Source organism: Theobroma cacao, chromosome 3 (genome assembly GCF_000208745.1).
Source record: "Theobroma cacao cultivar B97-61/B2 chromosome 3, Criollo_cocoa_genome_V2, whole genome shotgun sequence".
Lineage (NCBI taxonomy): Eukaryota > Viridiplantae > Streptophyta > Magnoliopsida > Malvales > Malvaceae > Theobroma > Theobroma cacao.
Window position 1 is genome coordinate 28,151,052 of NC_030852.1, and position 27,499 is coordinate 28,178,550.

Here is a 27,499-nt window from a genome sequence, read left to right on the forward strand (position 1 = left end):
AGTCAAAATAATATATATATATATATATATATATATATATATATATATATATATTGAAATACAAGAAAAATGTTTTTTTGAGTAAATTTTTCATTGGGTCAGTCAGCGTTTTGAAGTTTTTGTTTTAATCACTCAATTATTTAAATTAATAATTATTTAATGTGATTTTTTACATCAAAATTGATTTTATGACAAAGAACTATATGGATATGTGAAATAATCAAAATCGTTTGACGTGAAAAAAATCATATCCAATAATTGTTAACTTTTAATATTAAGTAATCTTAGCATTAATTTTCATAAAATCAGTGATTAAAACCTACTTTTTGAAAAAAGTTAAATAATCAAAACAAAAATTTTCAAAAAATTAAGTGACTAAATAGAAAATTCAATTTATTTTTCATATTAATTAAAAAGAAACGTGGGAAAATGAAATAGAAATTAAAAGTGTTAATTTAGAGCTGTCATTTCTATATGTAAAATTTTTTGGAACATAGATTTTTTTCATTAGTTATTATTATTAGTATATTCTAAGCTTTGAATAACACATTTACACAGTCATACTGGCACAATGTATGGGAACAGCAGCAACGGTGTGGTCTGTTCAGTGTTCATCTCAACAAAACTAAAATTAAATAAAGCAAGAGAGGTGGGAGAAGAGATGTAAATACAAGAGCATGCAGGGCAGGGGGCATAAATGCCAAGATTCCCAGAAATTTCGAAACTAGAGTGAGGTATGGTGTCTGAGTGAGACCCCGGCCCCCAATTGATAGCAGTGTCAGATTAGAAGAAGAAGAAGAAGAAGTGAAAGGAATAAAGTTAATATGAGAGAGAAGATGGGTCCTTCCACTATAATCAAAATGTTTTCTTTCAGCCCTAACCTCCTCCTTCTTTCTTCAGAGGTGTGTTTTTTGGACGGGCGAGACAAAACTGTGGCAACACTTGTGATGGATATACTAGACTGGACCCTAATTATAATCTTAGCCTTGCTACTCAGTAATGTATATTATGAAATTTAAAGGCTTTAATTACAAAGACCGTTAATAAGCTGACATGACTGACTGACTGACGCTAAGCATTAGGATTTAAGATTTTCTACTAGTATCAACGGTAACCTGACGTGGGTGGTGCCATATATAGGCTATTATAGTATTAGTCTAGTAGGTAAAATGGAGCGGGAAATTCAAAATGCAAACCAAATTTAGTGGACAGAAGAAAGTCAAATGGTACAATGAATTTACGTGAGAGATGAGGGTTTTTAATTGAAGAGTGAGGAGATATAGTTGACCAACTCCATTAATTGATGTAGCATCCGTTTGGGGAATACTTGCAGTAAGAGAAATGCAGGTGCTATAAGCTGCCTTAATTTGTGGGGGTGTCTCATCTGCTTGTGAAATCTTGTGCCGTTTCAATTCCATCGCCAGTTTTAGCGCTGCAAGATTTCTTTCCGTATTCAATGAAATAAAGGGTTTTGGCCATTGATGTTGACCAAGGGCGCTTTCAATGCGTCCATTATTGAAGAAGCTGACATAACTTTTGTTTCCTCTGGACAGCCATCCGGAGGAGCTCTGTGAAACTTTCTTTCCCCTCCCATTGTGAAAAAGGAAAGACAAAAGGCAGCAATGATATGGTGAACGAATTGTAGACAACAAGTCTTCCTAATTGAAAGCCATTCATTCAAGTGGCCACTCCATTATTCGTGCAAGTGACTTTTGGACCATTTTGAAGGGTTACGGCTTGACATAAAAATTAAAAAGGGAACAAATTTGGATAATATTATAGTGGTAATAGAGAGAAATGGTTGCTGAGATGATATTCAGAGATTCAGTTTGCGCAAAACTTGGCAGATTCCTCCTACACAATATTCCTGACTACTTCACTAACTCTGAAATCCAAATTGAATCTATCAGAGAGATGGGGGAGGGGAGCTGCTGCCTGCTGATTTCAAATTCAAAGTGGTCCTGTTTCGCGGGGACAATAGAATATGAAAAATATTCTGTGGTGGTGACCGTTGATGAGCGCAGGGCGTATAATCAGATCAGGTTACCCATATTATTTTATATATGCGGCAATGGACAAACATCATCAGTCATCAGATGCATCATCGTACATATTATAAAAAAAATACTACTCAACAAGTTACCAAACTCTCCCTCTCTCTCTCTCTTTCATTCTTATCTCTTATTATTTCTCTGCTTTTAGTCTGTCTGTTTCTCTTGCATGTGTAGTGTTTTATTCTATGTTTTCTGAAACAACAATGTGACAATGGGTGGAGAGACAGACAGATGGGGCTTGTGTGGGGTTGCGGCACAAAGGCGCAGGCTGGCTGGGGCAGGCTAGACTTGTCTCGATACTATATATATAAATATATAGATAGATAGCTTGGGGAGGGTGATGGAACTTGGAAGCTAAAGCTATTATTGAAGATTAGAAACCAAAAGATTAAAAAAAAAAAGAGATAAATGCAGAGCAGAGGCCCCATTCTCTACACGCCTGATAAATCATGCAAATAATAATAACTCAGCCAGAGAAAGCGATAGAGACACGGAGAAGCAGAGAAAGAACGAGGGAGGGAGAGCTTGGTTTAACTCACAACTCCGATGACAAACAATTTTATTGCCAATATATTGAAACAATTGCTCAGATAACATCAAAACAGATAATTACTCTTTAAGAGTAGTGCTAATTGTACTGAATCATCTTATTTAGCCTAAAAAAAAAGAAGAAGAAAAGAATCATAAGTGAGGTTTAAGAACTTCTGAGTCTAACTTGAGTGGTAGATTATCTAACTTTTATCATGTCTTGTGGCACTTAATTCAAACAAAAAATGCCTAGGTAAATAGTAGTAATTATGAGTGTGCAAACAGTTATTTCGATTAATTCGGTTTTGGATATCTACTAACCGAATTAACCAAATTCATATTTAAAAATAATCGAAACTGAATCAAATTAACCGAAACCGAACTAATTAGGTTAGTTCAGTTTGGTTTCCAAAAATCGAACTTAACAAATTTTTTTTATATTTATTTATGTTGTATTTTCTTAAATAAATCAACACTACAAAATATTAAAAATGATAATAAAAAATTAAAATAAATAAGTTGATACTCATATAATTAAAAAGAAACTAAAGAGGAAAAGAGATCAGGTTTAAGATTTATTTTTCATGCAAAATTTTTATAATACCCTTACTTAACTTCGATTAGTTCGGTTAGAAATCTTTTCAACTGAAACCGAATCAAATTAATTTTAATAACCGAACTATCATAATCGAATTATACAAAAAATCAAACTAACAGAATAAAAAAAACCGAATTTATTTTAGCTTGATTCAGTTGTTGTTCGGTTCAATTTATATTTACTCATTTTTAGTAGTAACTTTTTCCTTTTCGATGTTTTTGTTCCGTGAATGAAGGGCCTGAAACAGTTTCAGACCCAATTATTGATGGGCGTGCTTCGATTGCTCCAGCTCTTCCTTTCCAAGCAAACTGGACTTTAGGCCCCAAACAGATATCTCTTCCAAAGGCAAATCAAGAAAGAAACCCTATCCACCCTTCTGGCTTTATTCTGGAATTACCCCGAAGAAGTGTCACTCTTTGCATGTCCAAATGAGCTAGAAAGTTTCAGTCAAGCTTTTAAATTATGCTTTGATGCTGTTCGATCAGTTCATACATCCAGATGGACAAACGAAAATATTACTGCTACTACATATACATAAAACAACTACGAACTCACCGTACGTTGAGGATATTATGTAAGGAAGATGATACACCAGAATTCAAAGTTTCATGAAAACTGGTACATCACGATCTTTAACACTACATGGTAAGATACATATATACTTACTAGTTACAGCAGGATCAAAAATAAATACTTGTCGTAATAATGGAGACTAATAAGGACGGCTAGGAACATTCACACAGCATTATTCCTAGTACAAAGACGATTTCAGCCGCGCAATTATTCGACGGTTGAAACTAATTGATGAGATGAGATGGGTCGAATTACATTTCTATGTCCAAAGACCAGCTTGCTAGGAGCAGCGGTTTTCTGGCAGTCCAATGAACAGTTCTGTCTCCACCTCTGAGCTCCGGCTGCTTTGGCTCCCAAATATTGCGGCTTCTTTCCGTTGAGTTGATGGCCGCCTTTGCTTCCCACCAAACTAAAACGTCCAGTGAACAATTAGTATCTTCTACCATTATCCAGGAAACTAGAAATGTTGCTAGCAATGGGCAGCTCCCCTTCACTCATTTATCATTCAGAATAAATCTAGTTTTGGATCATAAACTCGATTATAAAATCATGAAGTTCATGACTCATGCCCGACAGTGAAAAAGAGCATGTGAAATTTAGGAATGACGAGAAGTATCACCTTTTCAGATAGTTTTGCATTCTCTTCTCGCAGAAGTCTCTCCTGAATTGAGATGAATAAATATAAGAAACTTTTATTAAAGAACACTGAAACGCCTTGCCCTACAAGTAAATTCTTGCATGCTTCTTTAGTCGTCGTACCTTTGCTTTTAGTTGCTCTATCTGCTCCTTAAATACAAGGCTCTGGAACATAACACATGACAAATTCATAAGCTTACATTCACTTCTATTCCCACATTTTGTTACTGGGACATGACATGAAAAAGGGCAGTTCAATTTCGTTGGTTACAAACCTTTCTTGCCCTGATGTTTCTCAAGCTTCGTTCGAGCTGGTTTTCAATCTCCTGAAGCTCCTCGACAGAGCACAAACCCAGTCCCTGACCCAATAGCTTCCTGAAACAACAAAATTTTGAAAGTTTTGATAGACCTACTACTTGGAAGAATGAGCTAAGTAACATACATGTCTGGAAGAAGCATCAAACTAACAACCTTTGAGAAACTTCAAGAAGCTCAATCTTCTTGACCATATTTGCTGCTTCAAGCCTCAGTTGCTACAGTCCAAATTTCATAAGCAAATCAGAATGTGCATATGTTATGTTGAAGAACACAAAAAAGTTCATAGAGCGGTATGAATTACGGTAGATCAATATTCAGTTCTCAGAAAACGCAGTTATCATGTTATCGCAGCACCGGAGCTAAAACATCATTATTTCTGTTTGAGCATATTGTGAAATAGCATCCATTATCTGATACCCATGTAAAATTATCCAAAAATATTATAATGGCCTCGCCAAAGTTTTATTCTTAAGGTAACAGGTAGAAGCGTGTCCTGGTTATATTTTCCACTAGAAAATAGTAGTTGTTAGTTTTAGCATATTAGCGACAATTTCTGAATGCATTGAAAGGCTTGAACCTTATTTCCACACTCAAGGGAGTTTGTTGAGTGAACAGTAAGGATACTTTTAGTTATCGATATCATCTGAGAAGAAACATACATAGTTATCCTAAGCCAGACATTAGGACTCCCCAGCATTAGAATTACAACAAGTGATGCATTGCAACTGTACCATTAATGAGGCATGAGGAGCTGGCTAGGCTATCTTGAAGTCCTTTAAATAGGTATATTTTAGTCTATGGTGTTTCAAGTCTTAGGTATATATATCTACCTCCTAATTATTTAGAAATATATATAATTTGAATATTTGAACATCAAAAAACTCAAAAAATAACTTTCATGGATGATAAAATATGCTGGGGAGAGAAAGAACTGAGGTTGTAAGAATGAAGTGTATGTTGTTGCATTCAAATTTACAAGCACAACTTCTGTTTTCTTTTTTTTCTTTTTTCTACATAACTTGTCATATCAACCAATCGTCTCAAAACCAATAAACTTAAGTATCTTTTTTTTTTTTAAATTATATATATATATATTGTACTCTTGCTACTTGAAACTAAACAGTACTTAAATTATACTGTATATTTTCCTCTAATGTTTTGAAAATAAGTAAATCAATCATCAAATGCGTCTTTAATAATTAAATGGTGTATATCATTTGATGGAATCATCAAAAGCTAAAGCGGTGAAACCAAGCAAAATCAGAGGAGTACAAGGACAGAAAACTACAGTATTTCAATGCTAAAGCCCTCCAAAAGCCACAAATGCTTCACCATGGGCCATTTCTGTAGCCTTAACTCTTTACAAATTTGACCTTCACCGTTTTCATTTGCTCAAGAATCGGTGAAAAAGGTTATGAAAATCCCAATGTAGGACTCAACAAAGCATTTCGCAATTTTCAAATTTCCGTGAGGATGAGCTTTTGCAGATCAAGCCTTACCTGTTTCCTAGGTTACAAGACAGTGACAAAAAACAAATACTATAAAGTTGGAGAATGATACTTTCATTCCCCTTTTTCATTCATTCCTACATCTCTAACCACTCTTCATTATACTCATTCCGCAATGTTTTGTGGAAGACGCAACAGAAAGTTTTTGAGTGAATATCATACCTTAAACCATGAGGTTGAAAAACCAATTGCACTTAATTAGCAATATTTTAACCTAATCATTGTCGCTAAGCGTTTTTCTCTAAAACAACGAGGAAACTTTTCAATACGAATGTGTAAGTTCAGCACTGCCTTCGGCTTAAAAAATTCATAAACATTTGTACAGTCAAAGATTGAGGTCTGACCTGCGAGTACCGTTCCATCTCAGGCTTGTCATTTTGCACTTCTTTAATATATTTATGGTATCGATCTATCGTCTTTTGCAAGCTGATGCATTCAAAACACAAAATGCAATCAATTCTTGTTACCTATTTGTAAGAACAATATTGAAAGGCCAGCAGCATAACTCAATTGATCTTTCATGCCAATAGAGACATATATATATATATACTATCCAGCTTTAGACATAATTGTTAGAACACCCTCAAGATCAAATCCTTTTATCAATAAATGGAAAGAATTTCAGTAAAAGGAGAAAAGTGTACAACACGTGTGGACTCATTCTTCTAAATGGGTCAATGATCATCATTCAGTTAGGGTCCCACCAGAGCCTAGTGTCTTATACTTATTCATCAATTATTTTACCTTGACATCTACCATTTCAAAAAAATGAAAGGCTTGTGATCTCAACTATATTCTAGTTGTTAATAGGACTTCCATCTCCACATAATATGAAATTTAATCTAGTGCTATCTCAATAGCAGAATTATCATGTGTTGGAAATAATAATATTTTACTCTTATTTCCTATAAAAAGCATTGAGAAAATGAGAGTTCAGATCGTGCAAGAGAAACATAGAAATTCATGTGTTCATGCTACTATATATTATATGTCCTGTTAAAGGAATTTTATTAGATTCAGTAACCAGAAGCCATGACTAAAACTGGACTTGGGATTGTGAATAAGACCAAACAAGAATGAGCAAAAGGGACTACTTCTCAACAAAGACTTACTTGTGTGATCATGTACATTGCTTACAAATGGAAGGAGGTTTCAGATTGATTCTGTGGAATCATCAAATGTATTGGATCCACTAATATTTTTCTTATTTCATATATAAGCATTGAGAAAACGAAATTTCAGATTGTGCATTTGAAACATATTTATTCATCTATCCATGCAGCACTGAAAAATAGTGGCTTGGCTTTCTGCTAGTAAATTTTACATTCAATGTGAAAGGAACATTATTAGATTCATTAACCTGAAGCCTAAATAAAGCCAAAAAAAAAAAAAAAGGATTGCAAATATATCAAAACAACAATGAGCAAAGAGACTTTCTAAGAAGATTATGCTAGCGGATAAAATACATTGTTTGGAAAAGGAAGGAGACTCCAAATTGGTTGGAGGTTTCTGTGAATTGCATTGCTCCCAAACAAAAAAAATATGAATTCATCCTGGAAACAAGAAAATTACTCCAGCTAGATTTTTCATCGACTAGATGCAAAATGTGTGTGACTTTGATTTGACACAAATATGAGGGTGTTGATTCTATTGATATAGGGTTTTCGCACCATCTCTCTCATTGAATTTGTAGAACCAATTTGTTCTACCATGTATATAGGTAAAAATTGTTTATTAGAGTACCATATTCTAGCTAAAAGCCAATACAGACTCTTCATCAAGGAATATCAATTTCTGTATATATTACAACTCTCTCTACCATGTTCTTAATTTTTGTATCAATTGTCACTCCTAGCTCAAAATGAAGCTTAAAACTGGTACTATCACATCAATCCAATGATAATAGAAAGCACTAGTTGATCGCTTGCAAACAGCATCAAAGGCATATATAGACTTAAAGAATTACAAAATAAATCTGATTGTCATGACCAAAAGTGTGTCACATATCACTTCTACTCTAAAACTGATTTCATAGAAAGGAGTTGTTCAACCAAATCACAGCTTGAAAGAGAAAAGTATCAATTGACAAATTTGGGTAGCAAATGATATTCAACTTAATTGCAGTAGTCAGATGTATTTTCGAAAGTCCCTTAACAGTTGCTGGATGAGGATTTAACCTCAAACAGAAATGGACAACACCGGAATAATCAAAAAGAAATGTCAATGAATTAAGACCTGAGGGAGGAGAAGAAAGAGGAAAATAAGATGATTTATAAAACTACCATCAAATGCAACTAAACAAGATCTTAATAATTACTACTTAGGATGAATTACATGAATTATTTTCCTCCACTTAAGCCAGTTTAAGGCTTCACTCTACTCTAACTAAGACTTTAAAAATATCAATGTTAACTCAAGACTTGTGCAATCATTGTATCTCTAGTAATAGGATCGTTAGTGAGGAAAAACATGCAATCAGGCTAAGGCTTGTAAATAACAGTATATAAGAAGTTCCAAATAATCTAGTGAGCATAATTATGCATAAGGACTTCCGCACATGTAAACAATTTAATGTATTTTTCTTGCTTCGGCCAAAATATTAAGTCATGTGTAAGTAACTCGGATCCTACATGTAGTGAGACTATAATAAGAATATTCCAGTACTCCCTGAGCAGCTAATTAATGAACTGACAGTAGGTTGCAAAGTTCTAACCACACCTAGTCAAGCTTCAGTAGAAAAATCTAAACATATCGTCTAGCATATCATCTCTTAATGTGGGTTCCAATTTTAAGTTGCTTTTCATTCATACTTTTTTTTTTATATATATAAATTGACTGCCAACAAGGACTGATTTACTAAATGTTTTTGCTTGTAAAACAAGCAGTAAACATCCATCTCCAGAATTCTATGTTACAACTTACAACCATGAATTATCTAAATGCCCAGCAATTTGTTACAGAAAGGAACTCAAGTCAAACAGCTTTCATACACATTTGGTACAATTTTTACTATTTGCGCTGAGTGCCTATCTTGCCAAAACAACCTGCCAAAAAGTCTAATTCATCTAACATGAAAAGCAAAACTGAATGATTTGGCATAGTGTCAGCTAATGAACATTCTTATTGCAGCTTGTGCAATCAAAAAAGAAATAAACTACCCATACTTTGTTGCTACAACACGCATTCATATATACCACCTTCAACAAGAAAGGTAGGATTTTCAGTATTCGAATAAAAAACAATTAATGAAGGAACATACTCAGAGCTTGAGAACTCATAAACTCTCCCTTTCGGTGAAAAAATGATGACAGCAACTTCAGCATCACAGAGAACGGATAGCTCGTAAGCCTTCTTCAACAGCCCGTTTCGGCGCTTGGAGAAGGTCACTTGCCGGCTTGTTGCATTTTCAATTCGCTTCATCTGAATTTTCCCTCTCGCCATGTCCTACCATGAAAGCTCATACGTCATAAATAAAGATTTCCTTGAAAACCCTAATGCCTAAAACAGAAAAAAAGAATACTCATTACTCACCAAATTTAAGAAGAAAGGTACTTCAAAATTCTTGTAGTTAAGCCCAGAGATTCAGGCAAAACATATACAAATGTTCACTAGAAAAGCTTCAACCCAGAAATATAAACGGAAAAAGAAAAGGTCAAATTTTGGAGAGAATCATGACAACCCAGCACCCCCCGTCAACGGCCGCAAGAAATATCTAAGCTTTAGAAGGAAAGTAGCAGGAGAAAATGGTAACCCTGAAAGATTTTCCAATGAAATTCACAACGAAAGGGTCAATAGAGAAAAATTTCTAGTAAAAGTATACCGAAGAAAAACAAAAGAAAGAGGACGGAAGAGCCGGAGCTATGGAAAATAGGAGAGAGTTCAGAAACCCTAAAAAGATTCACAGAGCAAAAACGCTGAGATCTTTCGATTGTTGATGTACCACTCTCTTTACATTCAAACCACAAACCCTACAGCTTTTTGTCTTCTTTTTTTCTTTTTTTTGCCTTATTCATACATAGTTTAGTCTCATCTTTCTTTCTCTTTCAGGGTGGAAAGAGAAAGGCAACGGCAGAAGCAGATTCATTCAAAGTTTCAACCGCAAAATAAACGATTAAACAAAATGTGAATACAAAAGACTCTGGACTGAGGGGGGCTTATCTTGTTTTGGTAAAATTAAGAAAAGGAAAGTTTGGAAGAAAGGCTAGACTTAGCAAAAACAAGTAAATGAATTAGATATTCAACAAGGACTTGCTTAAAATACTCCAAAGAACAGGTAAAAGAAACTATAATAAAAATGGTATATGGGACATCATCGTACAATGAGGTGCGCGGTTGACCAATGGTGTCTCGACAACGCATCATCTTACATCGACGAATGAGAACAGACCTGTCACGTCTCACACCTTGTATGGAGAGACAGAAATAACTTTTACTAGTAAATTGGGAGACTTTTCCGGTTCTTATGCTTTAGTATTTTATACAAACCGTTTTTGCTTTTAATAATTAATTAGGGATTTTTTTAAATAAAAAAACAAAGTTGGTGGGACAATGCTGTTGGCTGTAGGGAAAATTTGATTGGTCCAAAATAAAGAAAATTAATTGGTTGAAATGGTAATGGTACGCAATTTTAGAACGTGGCAGATTAATAGCTGGGTTGGTCTACAGGGAACCACTACTTTAGCTTTAATTTTTTTTTTAATTAAAAAGAAGATTTGAATTTTGTTTTTTTAGTAAGAATCATATATCAATTAATAAGATAAATGCTAAAGTATTACCACTCTAACTTTGCTTATTTATGAAATATGAATAAAGTTAATTTTGTTATTATAGTAATAATAATCTGTTTGATTTTGAGATTTGTAATATTTAATTTTTGGTTTTAATGAAATTAATGTGATTTTATTACAAGGCATTTTATGGGATTAGTTTAGGTGTTTCATTTGCTTCAAAACTCCTAACTTCAAAGAGGGAAAGGCTAAAGCTTAAAGGGATTCAAACCCTAACCTTAAAATTTCTTCAAACACCTAGTATGCATACTTAAATAGTGTATCTTCGTCAACTAGTTTACACTTTACACTCTGCCACAGATCATCAACGACGCACGTACCCAAAATTCAGCAAGAATAACTCAAAGAGAATCACATAACCTCAATACAACATGCTCATATATCACTTCACTCCTTATAACTACATATATATATATCAATATGATGCCAGCCTCCACAATGCTTCCAAATTTGCAACCTTCATCCATCCAGTTCCTCTAGCACCAATCATAGACTCAATGTAGGTCGTACCAAACAGTGAACCCAAGCATCATGGAAAATCTCCACCCGCAATTGAACATTTCAAAAGGGATTAATCGTCCAACCTTTTTACTATTTTTCATCCATTTCAAGACCCCACAACAGTCACTTATTTACAAGGCCACAACCTATAAGTGCAAACTCACAATTCAACCCTTAAAACTAACTACCCTGATCCGCCAATTGTCTTAATCCCACCAACAACATCTCTCGAGTTCTTTGCACCCTCACTTTTGATAAATTATCAGTAATACCATTTGTTGATCTTAAGATATGAGTAATTTTTCAATCTCTTGTTTGAGCATTATAGAATTCAATCTTTCACATTTTCTAAGGTGTCAAATTAGGATTCTTTACCACATTCATCAAATCACATTCCACCACCAATTTATGCAAGGCTAGCTATTTTGAAGTGACAAATAACATGAATACTTCCTTAATTGTAAGTAATTCTACTAGATTTGAGTCCCCTTGTCAATTGATTTAAAGAATTAAATCTTTACATCTCTTGCTTTATCTCGTAACGTTTCAACTATACCAACCTCCTTTAGACATCTCTTGGTTGCTCTATCCACATTAAACTTAAATCAGCCTATCGATGGTTTTTTCCATACTAATAATTCCATCTTAGTTTTGGAGTTGTCTATTGTTTTTGAAATAATTATGAGTATATCAATCTGATAAGAAATTGGTGATTGAAGATCAAAGAGAGAAACTATCAATTGGGTTGAAGAACTTAAGAAGTTAAGAAGAAAGGAAAAGTGCACGTGTGAATTACATGCTTTGTAATAAAAACATACTTGTGTTATTTATTTTTACTTTTATACTTACTGTTTACTAAATTGTAAAAATATCAGTTAGTTAGTTGGTTAGTTTTCTTTTATTTTAGTTAGTTGACTTTCTTTACCTGAGTTAGTTGATAATAAATACTCTGTTGTATAGCTTTTATTCCTTAATGAAAATATGCTTAAAGGTTCCACAGTACTTTTCATCTTCGATTTCAGTTTTTAACATGGTATCAAAGCATGAACTAAGGCTCTTGGTATGAGTTCTTGATCCTTTTTCTGATTGAAAGTTTTATTGCGATAGATTTAATTTTTGTTTGGCATCGTTTCTTATTGATTTCTAGTGATTCTTGCTCGTTTTGTTGAAATTCTTGATTTCTTACTTGAGAAATGGGTAGTTACACTAAAAATACCATATCTGCCAATGAAGATTCACAATCTCCCTATTTCTTTCATCACACTGATCATCACGGATTAGTTATGATTACTCCTAAACTCCTATCCAACAACTATGTTGCTTGGAGTAGATCATTCACGCTTGCCCTTTCAATTAGGAATAAGGTAGGGTTTATAAATGGAACTATACCTAAACCAGCTATCACTGATTCACCGTTTGGGCCATGGATTTGTTGTAATAATTTGATCTTAGCTTGGCTCTTAGAATCAATTACACCTCCTATTGCTTCCACTATATTTTACATGGATTAAGTTGCTGAAGTTTGAAATACTTTGAAGTTAAATTTTTCTCAACTCAATGATACAAGGGTTTGTAATCTCCAATATAATCTTGGCAGTGTTTCTCAAGGTAATAGATCTGTAGATACGTACTTCATTGAATTAAAACATATTTGAGAAATATTGAGAAATTACAGGCCCCTGCTACAATGTGAATGTGAAAAATGCAATTCAACATGTTTTAAAAAATACTCTGACTAATACAAGAAAGATATGGTGTTTAGGTTCATCAATGGGCTCAATGATTCTTTTTCAGCTTTGAAAACTCATATTACTGTTATGGAACCTTTTCCTACTTTAGATAAAGTGTAAAATTTAGTTCTTCGAAAAGAAAATTAGAGGAGTCTTTTGTTACAATCTAATAGGGATGTCAACGGGTCGGGTACCCTATAATTTCGAGGTACCCGAACCCTAACCCTATTAAAAATTAACTACCTTAGATAAAGTGTAAAATTTAGTTCTTCGAAAAGAAAATTAGAAGAGTCTTTTGTTACAATCTAATAGGGATGTCAACGGGTCGGGTACCCTATAATTTCGAGATACTCGAACCCTAACCCCATTAAAAATTAACTACCCTAACCCTATTAACTACCTGAATAATTTAAAAATTACTACCCTAACCCTAACCCTAATACATTCCTACTACCCTATAATTACCCTAACCCGTTTAAATACCCGATTAAATAAAAAAATTATTAAAATCTTCTTCATAGGTACCCAATTACCCAATTAATTTTTCTAATTTCATAACTTTTCTTTAGATTTATATGTTATAAGTTTATATAAACAAATGTATATATATTGTAATTAATAATTTTATGAGTCATAATTTTTACAATGTTAATGCAAAATAAAAAATAAATATATTTATATTTAAAGTACATATATATACACACACATGCATACATAAAAAATATTTTAATATATGAAATAGTAATTATATTTCTTATAAATTAACACAATATGTAAACTATATATATTAAAAGACATTACAAGTTAATTAATAATAATACTTTCATGAATTAATTTAATTAATTATAAAGATTTGTTCTTAATTTCATGAAATTAAAAAAAAACATTTAGGTTCTAAAACTATTCTAATCTCAAAAGCTTTCTTTAAGTATATATATTATAAGATTATATAAATAATGGTATATATATTATAATTAATAATTTTATAAGTCATAATTTTTGTAATGTTAACACAAAATAAAAAGTAAATATATGTATATTAAAAGTACATATATAATAGTAATTATATTCCTTTATAATATGATATAATATTCAAATTATTTAAACATAATTAACAATCTAATAATTTTTTAATTTAAATATATTAATGTCATCATATTAATAATTAGAGTAACCATACTTTTCATATATTTGTTAGTTTTTAACAAAAAAAATTGCTTGTAAAGTTGATAGAAATTGTAAATTTTTAATTTAATTATTAAAATAATAGTAAAATATTAATAAATATTAATCAGGTTCGGGTAACGGGTACCCAAGCGGTGGTAGCCGAACCTTACTCAAACCCGATTCGGGTAGTGAAATCCCTACTCGAACCCTTTATGGAGTACCCTAACCAGATGTAATCGGGTAGGGTACCCACGGATACCCTATAATAGGGTACCCATTGACATCCCTACAATCTAATCCTTTGATTGAGTCATCTGCAATGGTAGTAGCTGCTGATAACATTAGGAAGGGAAAACTAGATGTGACTTGTAGCCATTATGGTAAAAAGGGTCATATGAAGGAAAAATGCTTTAAACTAATAGGTTTTCTTAAAAACTTCAAGTTTACAAAGGATAAGGACAAAGGAAGCATCAAAAAACACAATCCTAATTTTGCTGTTAATAGTGTTTCTGCTATTACTGGTTCATCTTCATATGCAGAAGGAGTATCACAAGCAAGCCAAGAAGAGAAGTGTGGTGGTTCTAATTCTACGTGCTAGATGTCTATCATAAGGCAACAACTTCAAAAATTAATGGCACTTATTAATGTTGACAATTCTGACATTGATCAAGGTATTCTATCAAACACTCAACAAACTTCTTCTTTGGTCAATTCCACTATTGCAAGTATTCTTTCTAACCATCTTTGTTCCAATATAGCTCACAATAAATGTACTCATAGCATCATGATTAAACCAAATTCCTGGATAATGGATACTAGAACAAGTAATCATGTTTCATGCTCTTTAAAAAATTTCACTCATGCTTATCCTGTTCATAACTATTTTGTTCAATTACTTAACAATCTTCAAGTTGCTGTCACACATATAGGAACTGCCAAGTTAACATTTTTGTTAGTGTTGCATAATGTACTTTGTGTACCTTCTTTTCAATTTAATCTTGTTTTAGTAAGCAAATTAACAAGTTTTAAACAAAATTGTGTCACATTCACTAATGACTGTTGTGTTGTTCAGGACCTCACTTAATGGAAAGTGATTGGGGTTGCTAAAGTTTCATTTAGTTGTTATTTCATACAAGATAGTCCAGATGATCAATATCTATCAAAGTTTAGTCTTGATAAGATTGTAAATTTTCCTTCTGCTATCTTTGCAAATAATTGTAAAACAATTCAAACTCAATTTGATCTTTGGCACATTAGATTAGGTCATATATTACTAACAGAATAAGTGTGTTACTTCAAACACATCCTAAGATTTATTGTTCAGATACTTTGATATGTGATGTATGTCATTTAGCGAAACAAAAAAGGTAACCATTTCCTGTTCATGTTAAAAATACAAGCTTTGCTTTTGAAATTATTCATTATTACATCTAAGGGCCATATGAAGTTCCTACTTTTGATGTTCATCATTAGTTCGTTACTCTTGTTGATGATTTCCCCAGGTTTACCTGAATTTTTTTGATCAGAAATAAATTTGAAGTATTTGTCATTGTTCAGGATTTTTACAATCTTGTTCAGAATCAATTTTCAACCAAAATCAAGTGCATTAGATCAGATAATGCAATGAAATTAGGCTTAGTAATTTTTTTAATTCAACAGGTATTGATCATCATTTGTCTTGTACTGAAACCCCTCAACAGAATAGAGTTGTTGAGCGTAAGCATTAACATCTTCTTGTTATAGTTAGAGCTCTGTTGCACTAGCCGGATTTACCTCTTAAGTTCTAAGGAGATGCAGTCCTCACAGCAGCACACTTTATAAATAAGACACCCTCTAGGCTTCTTCATGATAAATCTCCATATGAATATCTTTATAATAAACCACATTGTGATAGCTATTTCAGAGTATTTGGTAGTTTATGTTATGCTTCCACTTTAGTGCAAAACAGAACCAAATTTGATAAAAGGGCTAATAAGTGTATCTTCATTGGTTATCCCAATGAGATAAAAGGTATTCAGGTTTTTGATATTGATGTTGGCAAGGTACTCATTTCTAAGAATGTAGTTTTTTAGGAGCACATTTCCTTTTCAGCATATAAAGCATACCAACGATCATTTCACATTTCCTCAAACAATTGGTATGCATGATCTAGTTCTTAATTTTTTTGATTTCAATTATAGTAATTCTACTTCATCTAATTCACTATCTACTAAGTTACCTGTTTCTCAACATTCCTTCCATAATGACATTAGTTCTACATAAGAAACTCCCTATTCCTTACAAAGTTCATCCATTCATCAATATGCTTTAGATACTACTTTTTCAAGTTCACATCATTCTACTGATCATGTTTCTAATCTTACAAAAAGTACTAGACTTAAGCATATTCCTAGATATTTAAAAGCTTATCAAGTAGATATTCCTTCTTCCATTACTCATGTCACAACATATCCAATCACTCATTATTTGTCTAGTAATCAATTGTCTACCAATTATAAAGCCTTTACCATTGCTTTCTTTCAAACATTTGAACCTACAACTTATAATCAAGTTGTCACGTGTCCTCATAGGAGAAAAGCCACGTCAATTGAGTTAAAAGCTTTAGAAGACAATGGTACATGGAGTTTAGTTCCTCTACCTCTAAATTCTTATGCTATTAGTTGTAAATGGGTGTATAAAATCAAGATGAATGCTGATGGTAGTGTGGAAAAGTACAAAGCTCATTTGGCTACTAAAGGATACAACCAAAGAGAGGGTTTTGATTATCAGGAGACATTTAGTCTGGTAGCTAAGGAAACAACAGTTAGAATCTTTATGGCTTTAGCAGCATCTCAAGGTTGGCACTTGTCTTAAGTAGATATCAACAATGCGTTCCCTAATGGTGATCTTGAAGAAACTGTATATATACAGCTACCTCAGGGATTTTCTGTTAAGAGGGAGTATAATTAACCTAACAAGCAATAGTTGGTATGCAAATTGCATAAATCCCTTTATGGACTCAAACAAGCTTCAAGAGAATGGAATTCAAAGTTCACTGCTACACTTTTGAAGTATGGCTTTAAGCAATCAATTTCTGATTACTCTTTGTTTATTTTACTCACAAACATAAATGAATTTGTTGCCCTATTAGTTTATGTTGATGATATTTTACTTGGCAGTACTTCAGTTCAAGCTTTAAATGATGTTAAGACATACTTAAGCTCTCAATATAAGCTTAAGGATCTTGGAAATGTAAAGTATTTCTTGGGATTGGAAGTTGCCAGATTAAAGGAAGGTATTGTGCTACGTCAAAGGAAATATGCACTGGATCTTTTGGAGGAATTTGGATTCTTTGGTGCAAACCAGTAACAACTCCAATTGATTATAATCATAAACTTAAAAAGGAAGTAGAAGGTGATAAAGAAGTTGATACCACATGATATAGGCAGCTGATAGGGAAATTACTATATCTGACCTTTATAAAACTAGATATTTCATATGTTGTTTAGACGTTATCTCAATTCATGGATGCACCAACTGAAGATCAGTTAGCTGCAGCTCACAAGGTACTGAAATATTTGAGATCATTTCTAGGGCTAGGAATATTAATGAGTTCCAATTCAGCTTTGAAACTTATTGCCTATTGTGACAGTGATTGGGCAAGATGCTCATATACAAGAAAATCTGTAACAAGGTATAACATTTTTCTTGGTGATTCTCTGGTAAGTTGGAAGTCCAAGAAACAACAAGTTGTTGCAAGGAGCTCAAATAAAGTTGAGTACAGGTTAATGGCTTCAACAACCTGTGAAATTATTTGGATAAAGAATCTTTTGACAGATTTTGGATTCTATCAAGACAATCCAGTGAGATTATATTGTGACAATCAATTAGCAATTTATATTTGCAAGAATCCAATATTCCATGAGCGTAACAAACATATAGAGATTGACTGTCATTTTATAAGAGAGAAAATGCTTACAAAGGTTATTGAACCAGTTCATATTTCTATTGATGAATAGATTGCACATTTGTTCACTAAGGCTCTACAACCAAGGTAGTTCTTTAGATTACTTGGCAAGATGCACGTTATTAACATATACGTACATCTTGAGGGGGAGTATCAATCTGATAAGAAATTGGTGATTGAAGATAAAAGAGAGAAACTATCAACTGGGTTGAAGAACTTAAGAAGTTAAGAAGAAGGAAAGGAGCACGTGTGAAGTACATGCTCTGTAATAAAAATATACTTGTGTTATTTATTTTTACTTTTACACTTACTATTTACTAAACTATAAAAATATCAGATAGTCAGTTGGCTTTCTTTACTTGAGTTAGTTGATAAAACAGAGTATAAATACTCTGTTGTACAACTTTTATTCCTTAATGAAAAATTGCTTGAAGCTTCCACAATACTCTTCATCTTCGATTTCAGTTTTTAACAGGATATGAAATTGTTTATTATTAGTTTATATTATTCAACCATTTTGCCTTTACCCACTATGTCATTCTTTTTTTTTTAACATTCACCGTATCATTTTTAGTTTGATTATGTCGGAGAATTGCCTAATGTCCAAAACTTTACTTTTAAATACTAGGTCATTTCTAAATAACCATATAGATCGAATGATGGCAAAAAATGTCATTCTTGTACCCACTCGTTTGGACCCATCTTGACTCTTGTGCATGACTTTCATATTTGAGTCCCATTCCATCCCCTTTTCACCTTCATCTCGATCAATTTCATTCATTTTTCTTCTTTCCCTAAATTTCTCCATCAGTCATTTTCTTCCTTTTATCCTCATTCTCTCTTTCTTGCTTCTTTTCATTTCACCTTCCGCCCTCTATTCTTTGTCTTGACTTTATCCTTCTACTAACACTAGCTTAACCTGGACTTCAATGAAACTGTTGCTATTGTATCCTTTACTCCCCATCATATTGTTATTTCCCTCTCTAACGATTCCTGAAGCCTCACATCAACTTCCCTTTTGGAGCAGCTTGATTCATCCAAAACTTCACGTTGTTCAGAACATTCATAAAGATCCTAACTTACTTTGATATCACTCTTTAAATGCCCAGAGTTCCTCTAATTTTCTTCCCTTTCTCCACCCCTCTCATCCTCACACTTGCCACCACTCTGGTTTCATCAATGCCACATTGCTATGGCTCTTCCTTTCAACCTTCACATCGAGCATAGACCCTTTTAACTGAGCACTGGTCTTTAAGGTGTCGGCGGGTTTGACACTGCTCACATTACTTGCTTGTGATCATTTCCTTCAAACCTACATAAAATTTCCCCCACTTTGCCCAGTCTGCTGGCCTCGCCGTCCGCCATCCCGATGCAGCTCAAAGTTTACTTGGCTTGGTCCATTTTTATTGTTATCAGGCAAGTTCTTCATAGTATAAAGCCTATCGAATGCACTGGCATCCATCCCATTCGTCCCTGATTCGGCCCGAGCTAGATTACCTTTAAAATCTTCATCTGTGAGACCCACACTTCCTTCCATCCTATCCTTCTTGTGCTTCCCATCCTCTCTGCTTCTTATATTACCCTTCCTCGATTTCAACTGGCCTATGATACAATTTCTCGACACTTGACCCTCCCTTCTCCAAGACTGACAGTCCTGCCATATCTTACGCTGAGTATCCTCTCTCATGTTGTTTGTTTTCTTTGCAATGACGCATGACTTGTGTTATGCACCTTCCACAATCTTAAGTTTAGCCCCAAATGACAACTAATTTGACATGTGTCAAATAAAGTGCAAAAAATCTTATTTGAAATTTTTGAAAAGCACATATTTATTCAAAAAGAATAAAAAGTGAAAAATTAAAAAATAGATAAAAGAAATAGAAAAAATTACTGGTTTTTTTTAATATAATTGAATGGCATCAGAATAGTGACCTATGTCTATGACAAATTTTAGTTTTAATTACACTTTTTAAGCAACATATGTTTTTTTATTTTATGCACACTTTTTATGTTGGGAAATCTTTTCATGATCAAGCATATACTGCCTTTACAAATTAATACAATAAACTAACAACAATTAACCAATAAATCAACATGCAATTAAAAAATTAATATAAAATTAGACTAATTAAACCCATATATAGTGAAGTTTTTGAATATGAGATTTCATAGTTTTTAAATCCTTCACTACATCTTTGGGATAAAACCTTATTGAGTTGTTGGCCATTTTTATTTAATACTTACAATTTAACCTTCTAAAATTTTGTCCCATTCTACTTTTTTTCTCTTTGGAGAAATTCCCTTTCACGCTTTAATTATTAGTCTTTTACATTACATTACTCAATTACTTAAAGGGGTAACTTTTCCTTTTGTCTCCTTTTCTATATTCCTTAATTACTGCCAACTTTGGTATAAATATCCTGTGTTTTTTCAACCTAATTCTTTCTAAAAATTCATTGCATGGCATTTGAATTTTCAACGGTGCACTAAAGTCATTATCAAATGATTCAAATCAAATATGACAAAATTTCCCTGGCACTAATATGACACTAGTTAATTATATCGTTTTCAATCACACCAGGTAAGGGAAGATGTACAAAATTATTAGCTGAGGGAAAAGACTTTGGCTGTGGCATCAACGTGTCAAAAGGTAATTGAACTAGAAAAGATGGTGAAGAATCAAGTACAATGACTACAAAGTTGACCACAGGGAGTGGAATTGGTGGTCAGAGTTTAAAGAAGCGACTCTTGCGGAGGAGGAGGGGTGGAAAAGACTTTTCACATTCCTGGAGGCATGGGGCATATTCACGAGGGAGAAGGGAAATTGGAGCCAATCTCCTGCCTGTCTCAGTCTCCTTCCATCATCCTACTTTCTGTTAAAAAACACAGGGAGAGATGCAATGGGCCGCTGGAGGTCCAAAGGCTACTTCACCAATTACGCCAGCCTATACCTAAAAATATTGATTCCAAGATGGAATTTTAGATCTAAACAAAAAGACAAAGAGTCTAAATTTTTATTCCTCTATTTAGCTTGATAAACCAAATTTACTATTCATTGTTAATTAGGCATAATTTTATCATTTTAATTTCTCATTTAATTAAAAAGTTAATAATAATCAATATTTTTTTTGAAGAAATAAAGGAATATTATAAAAGTGAAAATTTTGATTCATCCTTTTAAATAAAATAATAAATTTTTTATTCTATCCCCCCAAAAAAAGACATTTGTTCATGCAATTGTAAGATACAAATAGGATTTTATATTGGGCCAAGGTCCAATAGGAAAGTGCCATGGGCTTGTAACGTTTTATTACAATTCACATCGTCTATCAAGTAAAAGTAGCTGTTTGATTTCGGTACGTATAGTGTTTGAATGGAAGAAGCAGGAACAAAGAAGAGAAAAATGGGGGAGAGAAGAGCAGCAGATAACAAGAAAGCAGCAACAACGGCAAAGTGGCCTGTTGTTAAACCCAAACTGAACCTCCAGATTAGGCGCCTTAAAGACACCGATCTCTTCACCGTACGTTTCTCTTTAATTTCACTTTTTTATATTTTTTAATCTCCAATTTTTTTACCTTTTTTTAAAATGCAATTACGAGATTATTCATTGATGTTCAGTTATTGGATTTGAAATTTGAATCTTGTTTCTGTTTTCATGAAAGGAAAGATTTGGTAATGCCTATAATAAACAGAGTTAATGATTGCAGTTGTGCCCACTTCAATGTTATTCTTTTAAAGTCATAGTCCAATTGTTTGTTAAAAGCTTCAAATTTTCAAGCGTTTTGTATCTGGGTTCTTATAAGGGGTGAAATTAGTTAGAAAAGTGAATAGAACTGTGACTCTGGTCTAGATCTTTTGGCAGCTTTCATTTGGTCTAATAATGAGTTCATAAAAGCTGATTTTTTTTTTTTAAATTCTAATTGGATCATAAAACGTTTAGACAGAGTGTGCGTCAGGTATAAGTTGAATTTGGTTCCGAATTCTGCCCGTGTATAATAGCTTTGTGCGGACTTTGCTTTAAATTGAATTTGATTTTAGTTTGACAACCTCAACATACAAGACCCAAGACTTGAACTTTTTGGTAGAGAATGCTGGGGAAATCACACTTGCTAACAACATGATTTGTATCTTTATTAGGCATTAAAATTTTTCTCTTGAATTCCGGCTCATATAAGTGATAGAAGGGAATTGCTTTCTGGTGGAATGTGATTTTGTTGGAATTTATGGATGGTAATGATTCTACTGTTTTAAGATATGCAGGTGCAGAATTTCTTCTCATCTGTAGAATCAAGGGCATTTATTAAAGCTGCAGAGTCAATTGGTTTTGAACACCAAGGAAGTCTTGGTCCAACAAGAGGTGAAGCGTACCGAGACAATGACCGAATATCTGTCAATGATCCTGCTCTTGCGAATGCTATATGGCAGTCTGGACTCTGCAAATTATTTTCTGATATTAAAATTAGGGGGAAGGTTGCTGTTGGCTTGAATCCAAATATAAGATTTTACAGGTTCATTTAATCTATTCTCTTAGATTCTTACTTTTCTTCATGTGAATAAATAGCATAATTTCGGTCAGTTAATGCTAGATTTTCTATCTCTGAAGTGCTTCGTGAAGATTAAAGAATAATTTTGCTATGCATAGCTAACTTGCAAAACCGCATATGTAACTTAATTCACAAAAGTATTATGTTGGCTGGTTTATAAAAGATTATTATTGATGTTGAAGGTTTCTCAATCAATTTTACTGTATGATTTGCTTCCTTAGTGTACAAGGAATGCTGAACTTTGTTTAGGACTTCACTGTTTTTAGTATTTACCATGCAAAGAATGTTCCACTTCCAGGTATAAGGTTGGGCAACGCTTTGGGCGGCATATTGATGAAAGTGTTGATCTTGGAGGGGGAAAGCGCACCCATTATACTTTGTTAATATATTTAAGTGGTGGTTCCAAAACCAATGGTAAAAGTGATTCAAGCAACCAAAAGGATTCTGTATCAGAGCCTCTAGTTGGAGGGGAGACTGTCTTCTATGGTTCAAGGAATGGTGTTGTAGCAGAGGTAAATTTCTTTTCAATTTGTCTCCTTTTTTATATTTTTTTCATCCCTCTCCCAAAACAACAATCCTCCCCTTTCATTTTGTTTTAATTTTTTAAAATTCGTATTGGATTAGCTGTATGGCCTACTTTGGGGTATCCTGGGTGTATTGATGTAATATTGATCTGCAGGTAGCTCCTGCTGAAGGAATGGCTCTCCTACACATTCATGGTGACAAATGTATGCTGCATGAAGCTCGAAATGTGTCCAAGGGCATCAAGTATGTTTTCCGTTCAGATGTGGTGTTTGCTTGAGGAGAAGCCATAGTTTTTGAAATGAGAAAGGTTGGTAAGTTTTCTTCTGTGATGTACAATAGCTGTAGCAACATCTTTTCTTGTTTGGCTAGTAACTGATACATCTAAGACAAAAGTATATGGATCTATTATTCTATTCCCTTTTAGAAATTGTGATACACAGCCTTGGATTATCCTCAGGTAACTAGATTTCTAGACTTTATGGCATGTTATCATGCCTAGGAACATTCTTTGACAGAAAGAAAACAAAAAGGAATATTCTAGGATAAGCCTTCTCCACGGGCTATTGGAGAACTTTGCAATTAGTAGCAACTTTTTTGAATTATTAAATGCTAATGTTGCTGCTAAATTATGGCTCATGCTATTAGATTTATCATAGTTTACTTTTTCTTCATTCTTACTTGATAGTGTCACCAGAGTGAGGGAGCATTCTTTCACATGGTTATTTATGTGCCTATCTTTTAATCAGAAATATACTTTTGTCCTTCCAAGTTACAATTTTTTATCTTTAATTATCACTTTCCCATGTATGCACTTCTAGGTTCTTATTTGGAATTGCATTTAAAGCGTATATGCATCTTGCTCTAATTGTAATGCATCCTGGTCAGGGAAATGCCAGGCATTTTTGAAATCATGCTGACTCAATAAGCAAAGTGGACATCAACCATATACTTCATCTTAATACAGTTGAGATGATTAACAATTTTAAAGCATATTTTGAGCTCTATTTTTCATGCCAATTGAAATGATGTATATTAGTGATAGACTGTCATCTAGTGTTAACATTATGCAAATGCTTTATCTGATAAGAATTTTAACATTCAATTTCATTTTCAGAGCTTTGTTGACATCTGGTAACAAACATCATTGCCACCTTCTTTGAGAAGTTAGACATCATTAGCTTAGTGAGTCCAGCTTCTTTGTGATTTTGATATTTACCTTGGACTCTGTATGAGGTGAAGATTGTTATGCTTATCTCGGTGAATGAGATAAAGCTACACATTGCCATTACTGAGGCATTAGTGAATAGAGAAACCAATTCTGAAACTTCCATCTAGAGCATACGTTTGCGAGTAAAACCAGATAACAGAGATCACGTTTGGGGATGAGGCATTACCTCCTCGAGCAAGATTATACTAGCCAACATGTTAATTCTCATTTTAATGACCTACAATTAGCAACATTAAAAGGCCTGTCTGTTTTCCCAGTCGGAACAATGGGTCTTTTATAAACCAAAGTAGAATGAGGTCGGCAGAATTTCGAAAATGTGAACTATCAGATAAATTTACTGTAATATTTTTGTTTTTGGATACATAATACAGTAATTATTTATGTACCTTGAAACATGCAGTATGGTTAGTCAATGTTGTGCTGATAAGAAGGAAACATGCCTTTTGCTATATACTATGTTGTGTATTAAGAATATCAAGTTTATTTAAATTCAAAAGGACATCGGATCGTTAATAGCCTCATTCGCATAATGAAATATGGGAAAATGTCTTGTAGCCGCTCTTTTTGTGATCTCTGTGTCAGCCTCAATTTACCACTCGGCATTTCAATCTCACTTCTCCATTTTCAATCACCCCCACATTTCCCAGTTTCACCATCGACGCTGCAAATTCTTTGAAGAACAAAGTTTGATCCTTGGCAAATGATTCAACAATCCATCTTGTCCTGTAATCACTGATGATTGCTTGGTCAGATCCGAACACACCTTTTCCTGCCAAAAGTTGTTTGTAGTAGTTATTATCAAAAATTGACGCTGTGGAGTCCAAGAACTGTCCTGCATTCCTATCCTTGTTCGGTTTCGGGCATTTCTTTCTCAGAGTTTCTGCAAATTCACTGTTCAAACTAGGGTCGATGTCATGAACTGAACTGAAATTATGGAGCCGAGCTTGGAAGGAAGAACAGTGTGAGAAACCTAGAGTGTGACCTCCAGATAGAGCCACCAAATCCTTGACCCCTAAACCTCTCTTAGCAAAACTTTGAATGAGTTGCGAAACGTTGAAAGTTGGCGCTGGTAAGTTAATTGTTTCGGCTGCACTGGAGACTCTTCCATCTTTCCTTCCTTTAAGTACATTCCAGAAGGGACCCCCAGACTGGAGTGAACAAAAACAAGAAGGAAACATATCAAAATGTGTTGCAAGGTTAAGCGACTTACATAAAGAGTTTCAAAATTACCATTGCCACTACATCTCTTGCTGCAATGGTGATTATATCAGCGCAAGAAACTGTCTGCGGACATGCCCGTTCAAGCTTGGCTTTCGCATCATCAATCACGTAGAATGCTTGAAGAGAGATGTTGGGAGGGCCATCTTTCTCTGCTTTGTTTTGTGGGGTCGAGTCTAGCAACACTGATGCGTCGCACCCCTATCAATTTTTCGACAAACTAAAGAAAACTTAAGACACGCAGTAGAAAATTTCAAGCTAAAATAACTACACATTGACGGATGAATTTAGTACAATGACATACCCTTACGAAACAGTCATGAAAGAACATCCTGAGAATTCGAGCTGGGACTTTGGGGTCATGCATGGAAGCATTACGCACAGTGTCTAGTATAATTTTCTCAGCTTCAGGACATGTTTGATCATAGTAACGAGCATCCAGCGCTGCCTTTGACTGTGAAACTTTTATGATCAGTACAAGGAAAACAATCGGAAGAAAGAGTTTGTTTAGTGCTAAAGTAGCCATTTTTTTTTTTTTTTGGTATTGGATGAAGATAACGGGTAGAAGGAACAAAAGAAAAATGTGAGAGATGATGAAGGATTCATGGGAGTAGGGGAGTATATATAGAGTGGTCATGGCAACAGAAATGTTTTAAAAAACTTTAGTAAGTATTTCTGTATGCTTTTAAGTCACTCATAGCGGGAACAGAATGTAGAAAATTGACGCGGTACAGGTGTACTTTGAGACCAAGTTTAAATTTCCACCTAATTATAAACTCTTAAGTCATACTCGATTAATTTTTTTGAGGAATATTATATAACTAAATTGATACGTTTAATTACATTCAAGTATTTCATTTATTAATTGGTTTTTAAATCTTCTATTTAAAGAGCAGAATTTGAATTTTTTTTTTTAATTATACAAAAAAGTTTAACATGTTTAGGTTGATATATTTAAATGATTCTACTTGAGCATGGGTTTCTTATTGTAAAGACGAGTAGTATTACTTACCAAGAAATAGGACTCCAAAACCGTGGTAGCAGCTTCACGGCCGTTGGCTTATACTTATCAGGTTGGTTAGTGAAATGGGAGCTGTCGGTGACGGACAAAGCACATAAAAGAAATAAAATTAAACTAGTACATACATATTGTACTGCGATCTCTTGTCATATGCGGAATAAAGAGTTTGTTGTACTGTTTGGCTTCTAAGAAAGCAAAGAAATGGAAAAGGAATCCCAAAACTCTTGACCATAAAAAGTTGGGAAATGGTTTTGCTGTCAATGCAAGCTAAGGTGGAAGATCATGTAAAATGCAAAATGTGGCGTGTGAAGCTGACCAACCTGACGTTAAAAGCATATGTTGGCTGCTGGGCTTCTCAAACCCAAAATTAGGAAAGGTAGCTGGGATTGACCACCATCAAATTTTCAGAAGAGCCTCTTCTCTTTTTGTGGTGTTGTGAAGGATAAATGCTGTGTTTGTGTTTAGAAAAGTAATAATAGCAATGCATGCGCCTCCAAATTATCAATACCTAAGGCCACTGTCTTTTCCATTCTAAATATTCAGTGAAAAGAAACTTTTCGAGTTTTTACATGCCCCACTGAAAGGTGGAGTATTCTTCAAACTAGGACTGTAGAGCA

At 33.7% G+C, this 27,499-nt stretch overlaps 3 protein-coding genes across 6 annotated transcripts; 1 reads left to right on the forward strand and 2 right to left on the reverse strand.

Annotated features, from left to right (window-relative positions):
- Nucleotides 3,682-10,412, reverse strand: LOC18605465 (MADS-box protein SOC1). The gene is made up of 8 exons (XM_018117568.1): nucleotides 9,747-10,412; nucleotides 9,475-9,659; nucleotides 6,560-6,641; nucleotides 4,861-4,922; nucleotides 4,665-4,764; nucleotides 4,513-4,554; nucleotides 4,373-4,414; nucleotides 3,682-4,162 (listed from the first exon to the last, which is right to left on the reverse strand). Exons 2-8 carry the CDS (start codon nucleotides 9,654-9,656, stop codon nucleotides 4,034-4,036), a joined length of 639 nt encoding a protein of 212 aa, XP_017973057.1. The 5' UTR covers nucleotides 9,657-9,659; nucleotides 9,747-10,412; the 3' UTR covers nucleotides 3,682-4,033.
- LOC18605467 lies at nucleotides 21,686-25,094 on the forward strand. Of its 4 annotated transcripts, none has more exons than XM_007038482.2 (5): nucleotides 21,686-21,866; nucleotides 22,607-22,854; nucleotides 23,189-23,402; nucleotides 23,570-23,726; nucleotides 24,530-25,094. In XM_007038482.2, exons 1-4 carry the CDS (start codon nucleotides 21,720-21,722, stop codon nucleotides 23,690-23,692), a joined length of 732 nt encoding a protein of 243 aa, XP_007038544.2. In that variant the 5' UTR covers nucleotides 21,686-21,719; the 3' UTR covers nucleotides 23,693-23,726; nucleotides 24,530-25,094. The 4 variants fall into 4 exon arrangements, with proteins under 4 accessions (XP_007038544.2, XP_007038543.2, XP_007038542.2 ...); XM_007038481.2 differs by having other exon boundaries at nucleotides 23,570-23,722; XM_007038480.2 differs by lacking the exon at nucleotides 24,530-25,094 and adding an exon at nucleotides 24,301-24,521 and having other exon boundaries at nucleotides 23,570-23,722.
- LOC18605468 (peroxidase 66) lies at nucleotides 25,210-26,451 on the reverse strand. The gene is made up of 3 exons (XM_018117521.1): nucleotides 26,166-26,451; nucleotides 25,874-26,062; nucleotides 25,210-25,791 (listed from the first exon to the last, which is right to left on the reverse strand). Exons 1-3 carry the CDS (start codon nucleotides 26,385-26,387, stop codon nucleotides 25,228-25,230), a joined length of 975 nt encoding a protein of 324 aa, XP_017973010.1. The 5' UTR covers nucleotides 26,388-26,451; the 3' UTR covers nucleotides 25,210-25,227.

Bases quoted from the DNA above. Each gene is read 5' to 3' on its own strand.
- LOC18605465 (XM_018117568.1), bottom strand. From the start codon at position 9,656: ATGGCGAGAGGGAAAATTCAGATGAAGCGAATTGAAAATGCAACAAGC. The intron at 4,415-4,512 runs GTACGACGACTA...ATCTCAATTCAG, and splicing joins TAGAGCAACTAAAAGCAAAG to GAGAGACTTCTGCGAGAAGA. The intron at 4,163-4,372 runs GTGATACTTCTC...TGGACGTTTTAG, and splicing joins ATGCAAAACTATCTGAAAAG to TTTGGTGGGAAGCAAAGGCG.
- LOC18605467 (XM_007038482.2), top strand. From the start codon at position 21,720: ATGGAAGAAGCAGGAACAAAGAAGAGAAAAATGGGGGAGAGAAGAGCA. The intron at 21,867-22,606 runs GTACGTTTCTCT...TAAGATATGCAG, and splicing joins AAGACACCGATCTCTTCACC to GTGCAGAATTTCTTCTCATC. The intron at 23,403-23,569 runs GTAAATTTCTTT...ATTGATCTGCAG, and splicing joins GGAATGGTGTTGTAGCAGAG to GTAGCTCCTGCTGAAGGAAT.
- LOC18605468 (XM_018117521.1), bottom strand. From the start codon at position 26,387: ATGGCTACTTTAGCACTAAACAAACTCTTTCTTCCGATTGTTTTCCTT. The intron at 26,063-26,165 runs GTATGTCATTGT...AAAAATTGATAG, and splicing joins TTCATGACTGTTTCGTAAGG to GGGTGCGACGCATCAGTGTT. The intron at 25,792-25,873 runs GTAATTTTGAAA...TGTTCACTCCAG, and splicing joins CAAGAGATGTAGTGGCAATG to TCTGGGGGTCCCTTCTGGAA.